This window comes from Papaver somniferum, chromosome 2 (assembly GCF_003573695.1).
Source record: "Papaver somniferum cultivar HN1 chromosome 2, ASM357369v1, whole genome shotgun sequence".
NCBI lineage: Eukaryota > Viridiplantae > Streptophyta > Magnoliopsida > Ranunculales > Papaveraceae > Papaver > Papaver somniferum.
In genome coordinates, this window is record NC_039359.1 from 55,854,217 (window position 1) to 55,865,015 (window position 10,799).

Genomic DNA, 10,799 nt, shown 5'->3' on the forward strand with positions numbered 1-10,799 from the left:
AAAATCAAGAAGACAAGGGATATATACTGACAGCAACTTCAAAGCTTTTGATAAATACCACCAAGACGACGTCATCTGCTGTTATCTTTTTGATCGATCCTTTCACGATGTTACCTTTTTATTTCTTAAGCGCATGGTTTCGAGGGAGTGGCTCCACACCACTCGAGGCTGCTCATGGTATGACCATATGGAATGCGTTGGAGCAAAACCCTGAGATACGAATGACGTTCCATGATGCCATGGCTGGTGACTCCGGCTTGTTGATGAGTGTAATTGTCAATGAGGGTAAGAGGGTCTTTGAAAATTTAAAGTCATTGGTTGATGTAGGAGGTGGGACTGGAGCTACAGATCAAGCCCTTTTTGAAGCTTTCCCAAATCTGGAATGCATGGTTCTGGATCTCCCAAATGTGATTGGAAACTTACCAGGGATTACCAACATAGTCTTCATCGGTGGCGACATGTTCGATTCCGTCCCTCGTGCAGATCCAGTTCTAATAAAGGTACGTAATAACATGGATATACACTATTACTAATTTACATTTGTTTATATAAGCTATCTTATTACTCTCGTGGTTATTCTTGGCAGACTATTCTTCATGACTGGAATGATATGGACTGTGTTAAAATACTTCAGAAATGCAGAGAAGCTATTCCATCAAGACAAGAGGGAGGAAAGGTGATAATAATAGACACCGTGATGAATGAAGATTACATTGAAAATAAACAAAAACAAGATTCGATTACTGAGACTCAACTACTTCTCGACATTGCAGTGATGGGTGGACCTGGTGGTAAAGAGAGAACTGAGAAAGAATGGGAAAAGCTATTTCTTGAGTCAGATTTTTCCGGCTACAAGATAATATGCACTTTAGGATTTAGGTCTCTCATTGAGGTTTATCCCTAATATCTTCTCCAAAGAAGCATGTACGTGATAGACGTTCTTGAGCACAAAACAACACCAGTTTCCTTGGCGAACAAACAAAATAATGCATCAATAAATGATAATAAATGTTGTGGTATTGTAAATTACTGTGTTGAATAAAGTGTGTAACAGAGCTGCAGACTACTCTAATTATGTACACTCGTTGTGTCTGGTGGGAGTATGAGTATTCTCCTCCTTTCATGTATCATCCAGATTTACAACTCTAGTTTGAACTAAAGAAGTTTACATTCTTAGACTATCCGACTCTAGTTGATGAAGAAGGATAAGGATCTTTGTCGCATATACATACAAATCTTGTATTCCAAAACGAATAATATTTTTCTAAAAGCTTGTCACTTCTAGCTAATGTTCTAGGCATGCATGTCAAACACTAGTCGATGGAAGAATATATCCCATCCGGACATGACTGAAGAGAACGTGTTTCATCTGAAATACCATCCAGGTGACAGCACTACTCAAAGCTCATTTAGATTCGTTGTACAATAAAGCAAATCAAAGTTACCCTAGCTTGTTGGTAAATACGTGTGTATCAACTTATCATATTGCCGTATTGGACACCAGTTTGGCACAAATTGGTAGCCGTTTACAAAGAACTGGGCCTCGCTTTTGCCTTAGGTACGGATAGAGTAATGCACAAAGTATGCATAAATTGAACCTTTTTTTTTTTGTAATGCAGTCATTTTCTTCTTTAGAATGAACGAATTACTAAGATCAAATTATCGAAGATTAACCTTATAAACACTAGCAAAGATATAGAAATCTTTTGTAGGAATACAGTATCGCACATGTGTTATATGCGAGCAAAGGACAATCAGGTGTGTGCGAAGGACGTCGCTTTGCAGAGATATGGTGACATATTGAATGATATCAGCTTAGTCACAAGTAAAATGTGAAGATCTGTGCGAAACTGGTAGAGTCTGCGAATATAACTAATGTACATGTGCGATGATAACGCACAGGGATTCCGAAAGTAAAGGATCCCTTAGCTGTCAACCACTATGTAATATCCTATATAAAGAGTAGATGGTCCATGTAAAAGGGAGAGAGTTCTTTTAGAATCCTTGGTCAAGAAATCAGGAGAGAGAAAGATTGTGGAGAGAGAGTAAACTTAGAGTTTCCATTATCTTGTAATTGTTCTTGTGATCTTGATTAATAAAGAGATGATTTACATTGAGATTGGTTGAAAATTGTTAGATTTACATTTGGCGCCAGAAACAGCTCGGAGTGATAAATCCTGTTGGTGAATTTGTTTAGAAATTCAATCTCAGAAAGAAGGAGTGATGGTGAGAATTGGATCCATTATCGAACAAACGACAACGAGAAGGGGTAAAAGAATTGCTGAAAGAAGAAGAGGTGAGATTCCAGATCAACCAGAGATGGAAGAAAGAAATATTAAAAGAAACGAAGATCCAATTGGACATTAACGTACACAAGAACAGAATAATCCTATTGATTATGATAGAGTAAGAGTGCATACTTCACAAAATGATTCTATCGAAGAAGAGGACCAAAGAATTGCAGGAACGTGACTGATAGAAGGAAATGAAGATAATCTGACAATTGCAGAATTGAGGTAAATATTGATTACAGAAAGACGTAGAGAAGATGAAATACGTGCGAATTTAATACGACAAAATGATAATCTGAGAGAATAGAATCTTATATTGCAAGATTAGAGATCCAGAAGTGTAACACGCACACGATCAATATCAAGAACCAGTAGAAGTTTATCAAGACAAAGTCAATCTAATCTAGGACATGCTAGAAGGGAAAAAAATTTAGGCGAAAACTTGCAATTAGATGACAATCTACAAGATCAGCATGAAGCGAGACGAACAAAGCAACAATTAGAATATGATCGATATGAAAAACCACGAGGATATCATCATAGAAGAGAAGATGAAAGGATTGACAGATATCAAAATGCTGGGGAACGCCATCGCATACGTCATGAGCGAGATAATAATGAGGAGCATGATCCAGAACAAGGGATAATTATATTTCATGGTAGAGAAATGGTAAGAGATCAATATGCACGCGAAGATGTAGAGGAAAGACATAATGAACTCTGTGAACGCGAAAGAGATGAAAGAGAAAGGCATAGACGAAGAAGAGAGGAAACTGAAGAAAGAGAGATACATTAAGCCATGCGACAGAATAATCATGAGAATAGATTGAGACAAGAGATAATAAAAAGGCCTATGAGATACGATTTAGATCAACCTGTGAGTGAGGAAATTCTTAAAGAAATGGCAGAATTACGAGAAACGATGGCTGTGCGAAAAATGGTGGAAGAAGACAGTTAGAAGAAGCAGTAGAGGAAGCTGGGAAAACACCTTTCGCAAGACACATACAAATTATAATAATACCATCCAAGTGTACTTTACCAACATTCACTCATATTTTTGACGGAACCACGTGCGCAATACAACATATAAAGCCTTATAGTCAATCTTTATTTCCCAACAATCAGCATTACAATGGTTTGAGGGGTTTCCAGTAGGAACTATAAGATCTTTTCATCACCTACAGAACATATTTTTGGGCAATATATCAGCAATAACATGTCAAGACCAGGAATTGAAACAGCGTTTGGGCTTCGCGGAAGAATTAATGAGAGTCTGCGACATTTAACAACACTTTTGAGAACCATGTGTAGCGAAATGGGAAGAAGATTCGATGAAAGAAATCTTATATTATCTTTTATCAATGCTCTCTTCTCTACAGACTTATTGTATACACAAATCTTCAGGATAAAAGACACCATAACTATGTCGGAACTGCGAGAATTTCAAGAAGAATATATAGCTTTAGAAGAAAAGCAGAGAGATATGGAGTTTTACCCGGTTGTGATGAGTCATGCGAATGGGAATGCAAGTTTACTTCCAAGAATAACAAATGTAGTTGCGAGTACATCTCAAGGAAGTCAGGGAAATAAATGAACAGAGGTAGAACAAAAGCTAGTAGCCATGGGCAGTGCATATCAAGAAGAGTTTGAAGAGAATACAAAGAAAAACAACTTCAAAATCGGGGAGGAAATAATAAAATTCAAAGAATGGATAACCAACAAGAAAGTTATGGAGGACAACAACAATAGCAGCAGCCATATTATTATAAGAGACAAGGAAACCAAAAGATAGTTTGGGAACAGATAAAACTTCCTACATTGAATACAACAATAGATAAAATCTGGGAAGTTGTTATTTTAATGGAAGATATTCCCGAGCCTTTAAATCTGGGAGATGAGCCACCACCAGGACGAAGAAGTAAAGATTTCTGTGCGTACCATCACTTTCATGGTCACACAACACATAATTGTAGAAATGTGAGGAAGATTATACTGCGAATGATAGAGTAAGGAAAATTAATCACTTCTTAGCACAAAAACAACAGAATTTACCACCACCACCACTTGGAGGAAATGCATACAATGCAGAGAAAGGAAAAAACACATATGTGATTGAAGTGGATGCGAAAGCAAAGAATTTATATTGCAATTCAATTGTTCATTCTTTCAAAAACATAGAATACTTTCATGATAATATCTTAAGTCGTGTGCATGCGAGAGATAATGATGGACGAGAAATATTCAAACTTGCGAAGATATCACCATTAAAAGATTGGCAAATACAAGTCATATCATTCAGCGCTGAAGAGACACCAAAAGGAGGAAAACCACATGAGAATCCATTAGTGGTAAAGCTAGGAATTAATCCCAAAGCAAAATTAGAAGACGATGATGAGGAGGAAGATGATGCAAATGTATGGGCAATTGATAGAATACTTATAGATCCTGGGAGTAAAAGATATATGTATTCAATGGTAATGCTAATAAACTCAAATGAGAGGTGACAATGCGAATCCCTCTGAAGAGTCTATCTACAAAAATCACATTATGTGTTGTTGATGTCGAGTCCCCTTATAATGCTCTGATCGGAAGACCATGGTTGCATGGTATTTTGGGGGTAGCTTCAATATTTCATCAATGCATAAAATTCCCATTACCTCAAGGTATTGGAATAACAAGGGGAGATCCAAACGTGGGAAAAAGCTTCCAAGAAATTGATGTGGATAAGTGCGAAGAAAGAGAGAATAAACGAAGAAACTGGAAAAAATATGTTAAAGTCAATCAAAGGGGTGAAAGGCTAATGGTTGATGTGGTGTCTAGAGTTGGAACGGTTGGAAAGAATGATACTGAGGCAGAATCTTCTGAGAATGCTCGCATCAAGAAACATAGGAATATTACACCTTAAAGGAAAAAATGTATGTGGAAGTATGAGTAATTGTACGGTTGTTCGCACACTATGAAAAACTCATGCGAATTAAGTCCCTATGAAGCGTCTGCGAACCCAAAAATGTTTCACAAGCTAAGAACATGATCAAGCAATATGAAGAGAAAATAATTGTTTCCTTTACGAGTAACTATATAATAAAAATTCTATGTACTAAGAGTTATATAACTCAAAAGTAACAATAGAAAGAGAAAATTTTACTGCTTCATGATGGTTTCATTCCATGAAAGAGATTCTCTTATAACTAAGAGACAGAAACAAGACCTTAATAGAAGGCATCAGAGATAAAAACCCCATTAGGGAGGCTAGGCATCCGAATGTGGCGTGCACCCTAGTTCGCATACATGCAAGAGGAAAAATTAAGACCTAAAGCACGTCATATTCAGGGAAAACCTGGTACGCATGACTCAAGGGAAAGCCATACCAATCTTGAAACTTGAGTCATGGAGATTGGGGTGAGAAAAACGAAAAATCCCATCCGGGAAGACGCCTAAATCGAAATATTAAGTTAATAAGATCTTCCCAAGGAGTGCAGAAACTCGATCAGGGCGCCGAGGTACACGGTTGAGTCAAGAGTGCGAGCGGCGTTGGAGCCTACTTTACCACTCTTGACAACTCCTGACTATGATGCACTTGGTACGAAGATACCCCACTTAGGGTGCAGTATCGTAACCATAAAACTTATCGGTAGCGGGAAAAGAGACTGCAAAATCAACTGGTTGTTGTATTACCGGATGGGAGGAGCCAACCTTAACCAGGTAGAGGTAAACCTCCTTGAAGTGGAAACCAGGGGGAATATAAGGACGGCACCCTCTATTAGGGAGCTGAATTGTGTCAAAGACGTAAATGTCATGAGGCTTTTTACTCACGGGATTATTAAGGCTTATCACATTTACGCACAAGAAGAAACCTGAAAAAGTAATAATACAAGAATAAGTTAAGACGATATAAATGGGTCGATACAATAAAATGTAAAGACGTCCTGCGATTTCGTCGCATACATAATAAAAGAAAGGAAAAATAAGACCTTTACTTAGGAAGGCACAATAAGACCTCTTCAGAAAAATGTTACGAAAAATAAGAAATATGATCTCATATTGTACGTTGCGAAAACAATCGCATGTGAAAAGAGCATTACTGAGGCATGCGAAACTCGTATGATCATGAGTTTATCATTTTGTGACAACTAACAAAGGCAAGGAGGGGAATGCAAGCATTAAAGATGTTACTTTCCCCATATGGTAAACTCATAATCATATGAGGAAGGTTGATATTTTGATAAGTACAAATATAAAAATAAAGTGAAGTAGGTGGTCAATATATCTAAGAAGTATAACATATTCAAGAAGAATATACTACGGGAAAAATATACATCTACAACTGGAGATTTACAACTCTTCGTTAAACATCATAGAAAGTCATATGTTTTACAACTGGTTTCAAAGGAAGAGTTGTCGTATATCATCACTGCCAACCCTTAGGAAACAAGGGGTTGCCTAAGAAAACAAGCGACAACTCCTTAAGCAAAAACGTTGTGACGACATTTAGCTATAACAACTCTGTTCCATAAAGGTAGTGACTAAGCCTATCAAAATTTTCACAAGAGTTGTTGAAGAACACCAAAATATGATGATGAAAAATAGTGTTAGAGGGGAGATTCGAACATGAACCTACTGCATGGAAGTCTGGCTCATCAACCATCCTTACAGTTCACAAGTTTTGTTTTTTTTTCTTTTTTTTTAATAAAAACGTATAACAACACTTATAAGTGTTGTTGAAGTAAAAATATAGAATGTTGGAAAAAATGAGATTAGAAGGGAGATTCGAACATGAATCTACTGCATGGAAGTCTAGCTCATCAACCATCCTTACCGTTCACAAGTTTTGGTTGTTTTTTTTTCTTAATAAAAATGCATAACAACACTTATAAGTGTTGTTGAAGTAAAAATATAGAACGTTGGAAGAAATGAGGATGGGGGGATTTGATCCTCAGCCTCCGAGCCTGGTTTGCATGCAATATTCATAAATAGGGTTTTTTTAAGGTTTCGTAGAATATTCCGAAAGAATATTACTTGTAAATGAATTGGTCGTTCGTAACAAGTTTCTGACTTAGAGTAGTCCACTCCTGGCCAGGTTTCGATCTCGGATCCTGGTATGCATACAATATGCAGAAATATGGTTTGTTTAAGGTTTCGTAGAATATTCCGAAGGAATATTATCTGTAAATGGATGAATTCGTCGTTCTTACCAAGTTTCTGACTTATAGTAGTCTACTCCCGTCCAGGTTCCGATCTCGGAGTCTGGTTTGCATACAATATGCAGAAATACGGTTTGTTTAAGGTTTCGTAGAATATGTCGAATGAATCTTACCTGTAAATAGATGGATTCGTCGTTCTTACCAAGTTTCTGACTTATAGTAGTCAACTCACGGCCAGGTTTCAATCTCGGATTCTGGTATGCATACAATATGCAGAAATAGGGTTTGTTTAAGGTTTCGTAGAATATTCCGATGGAATCTTACCTGTAGATCGATGGATTCGTTGTTCTTACCAAGTTTCTTACTTAGTAGTCCACTCGCTGCCAGGTTTCGATCTTGGAGCCTGGTTTGCATCCAATATGCATAAATAGGGTTTGTTTAAGGTTTCGTAGAATATTTCGAAGGAATCTTACCTGTAAATGGATGGATTCGTCGTTCTTACCAAGTTTCGGACTTATAGTAGTCCACTCCCGGCTAGATTTCGATCTCGGAGCCTGGTTGCATACAATATGGAGAAATAGGGTTTGTTTAAGGTTTCGTAGAATACTCCCAAGGAATCTTACCTGTAAATGGATGGTTTCTTCGTTCTTACCAAGTTTCTGACTTAGAGTAGCCCACTCGCGGCCAGGTTTCGATCTCGGAGCCTGGTTTGCATCTAATATGCAGAAATAGGGTTTGTATAAGGTTTCGTAGAATATTCCGAAAGAATCTTACCTGTAAATGGAAGGATTCGTCGTTCTTACCAAGTTTCTGACTTAGAGTAGTCAACTCACGGCCAGGTTTCGATCTCGGAGCCTTGTATGCATACAATATGTAGAAATAGGGTTTGTTTAAGGTTTCGTAGAATATTTCGAAGGAATCTTACCTGTAAATGGATGGATTCTTCGTTCTTACCAAGTTTCTGACTTATAGTAGTCCACTCCCGGCCAGATTTCGATCTCGGATCCTGGTTGCATACAATATGGAGAAATAGGGTTTGTTTAAGGTTTCGTAGAATATTCCGAAGGAATCTTACCTGTAAATCGATGGATTCGTCGTTCTTACAAAGTTTCTGACTTAGAGTAGTCCACTCGCTGCCAGGTTTCGATCTCGGAGTCTGGTTTGCATCCAATGTGCAGAAATAGGGTTTTTTTAAGGTTTCGTAGAATATTCCGAAGGAATCTTACCTGTAAATGGATGGATTCATCGTTCTTACCAAGTTTTGTGTGTGTTTAAGGTTTCGTAGAATATTTCCATGGAATCGTACCAGTAAATGGTTGGATTCATCGTTTTTGTGGACTTTCAGACTTCTTGTTCATAGTTTGTAAGTCGTTATACCGAACTTGAAGTTTGGATCGACACTGAGCTTCATATTCATCAATTTCGATGATGTATCATGCTAATTTTGAAGTCAGAACCCTCTCAGAGCTTCGTGGTTCATAGATTATAGGCCATTATACCAAGTTTGAAGTTCGAATCGACATTGAACTTCATATTTATCGATTTTGATGATGTATCATGCTAAGTTTGAAGTCAGAACCCTCTCAGAGCTTCTTGGTTCATAGTTTGTATGTCGTTATACCACATTTGAAGTTTGAATCGACATTGAGCTTCATATTTATCGATTTCGGTGATATATCATGCTATTAATGTGAACTAAAGCTACTTCATGACATGTATGACTAGTCAAAATTACTTCATGACCTATGTAACTAGTCGAAATTCAAACCGGAAGCACAAAGAGAAAGCACAAAAGCACAAAGAAACACACCAATTATCGGATTGATTTCTTATTTTTCAACTTTATTCTTATACATTTTTTGGATTTTTTTAAATCAAAATGTCGATAAGAATGTGCTACATTTATTCATATTTTTTTTGGATTTTTTTCGTGTCGAAGGTTGATAATCAAACCGAATACATGAGCTCGTATTAGCACAAAATGAAACACATACTTCTCAATCCGCATGAGCATCTTAAATACAATCTCAACCGTCAAGATCTTTTCTAATCCGTATGAGCATCTCAAATACACTCAACCGTCCATCATTTTCATTCGGATTCACTATTTCTTCTTTCTTTTTTCCGAAGCATAACTCTCCTTCAACCACTCGAACCCAATTCCTATCTGCTTTTCTCAATCACCACCGCTGAAGAACACCTCTACTCCACAGATGACGGAGGCGCTCCATCACCACCGATGTCTTCTCTCGACCCCTCTTCTTCATCATCTTCTCTCAATCTCTCTCTTAACTCCCCCTTTCCTCATCCGAAACAGTCAATAGTAGCCTCTCATCAAATCCAGATCTGAACCAAATTCTAATCAACCCCATCACTGATTCAAGTTACACAAAACCAAATTTCTTCTCGGTAACAATCAACGGCGGCCCTAGCTCAAGTTTCCTTCAAATCTTCATCACATAACTCAATTCTTCCTCTCTAGAAGTTCTCGATTCATCAAAATCTTCTTCTCAATCTAGAACCTCATCCCAATTCCCATAACCGAACCCTAGTGATCGGTAGTTGATGTTGGAAGTGATGAAGATGGTAATGGTCGTTAATGGCAGAAATTGTATTAGGGTTTGCTGTGAATCTCAGAGGAGGATTTTAAGACAATTAAAGTAATCAGGGGTGATGGAGAAGAATGGGAGAGGATGAAAACACACAACAACCTGGTTCTTCTGAATATGAGCAGGAAAGTGAATTTGAAATCAAAGAGGAGAAGAGAAAGAGGAAGATATGGAGAAGAATGGGAGAGGAGGTTGGAATTTGTATTCGGTATTGATTCTTGTTGGTCCTGTATTTGGATTCGTATTTATTTTGGTATGTGGGTATAGTGGATTGGTATTGATTTTGAATTGTGGATTGAATTTTTTGTATTAGGCTAATGCAGTGTCGGGGATTGCTGTGCACGACGATTGCAAACAAAGGTTTTTGGAATTGAAGGAAAAAAGGACTTTCCGTTTTTTTGTGTACAAAATTGAAGAGAAGGATAAGCAAAAGCAAATTATTCTGGAGAAGTTTGGCGAGTCAGCTGAAAGATATGAGAATTGCCAAAAGAGAAAGGTTTTCTTCATCTATTGATAACTTTTGCAACTGTGTTTTTTGTTGTATGATAGGAATTCTGGTCAGGGTTAGAACTGTGAGTAACCTTTGTCTCATTATTGTGTTTTGAAGGTCTCATGATACCACAAGGGTGAGGACCAAGATGATTTACACGAGTTCATAGGAGAGGTTCAAGAGAGAGCTTGACGGAATTCAGGTAGAGTTGCAAGCAACTGATCCTACTGAAATGGATCTTGATGTCATTAGAAGCCGAGCTGTTTAA

General features: G+C 37.5%; 1 protein-coding gene across 1 annotated transcript; it reads left to right on the forward strand.

Annotated features, from left to right (window-relative positions):
* The first annotated feature begins 10,115 nt into the window (after positions 1–10,115).
* On the forward strand, positions 10,116–10,799 carry LOC113351084 (actin-depolymerizing factor 1-like). The gene is made up of 4 exons (XM_026595145.1): positions 10,116–10,232; positions 10,355–10,553; positions 10,648–10,667; positions 10,713–10,799. The coding sequence occupies exons 1-4, from the start codon at positions 10,116–10,118 to the stop codon at positions 10,797–10,799; spliced, it is 423 nt and encodes a 140-aa protein (XP_026450930.1).

Bases quoted from the DNA above. Each gene is read 5' to 3' on its own strand.
- LOC113351084 (XM_026595145.1), top strand. From the start codon at position 10,116: ATGGGAGAGGATGAAAACACACAACAACCTGGTTCTTCTGAATATGAG. The intron at 10,233-10,354 runs GTTGGAATTTGT...TTTTTGTATTAG, and splicing joins GGAGAAGAATGGGAGAGGAG to GCTAATGCAGTGTCGGGGAT. The intron at 10,668-10,712 runs GTGAGGACCAAG...GAGAGGTTCAAG, and splicing joins GGTCTCATGATACCACAAGG to AGAGAGCTTGACGGAATTCA.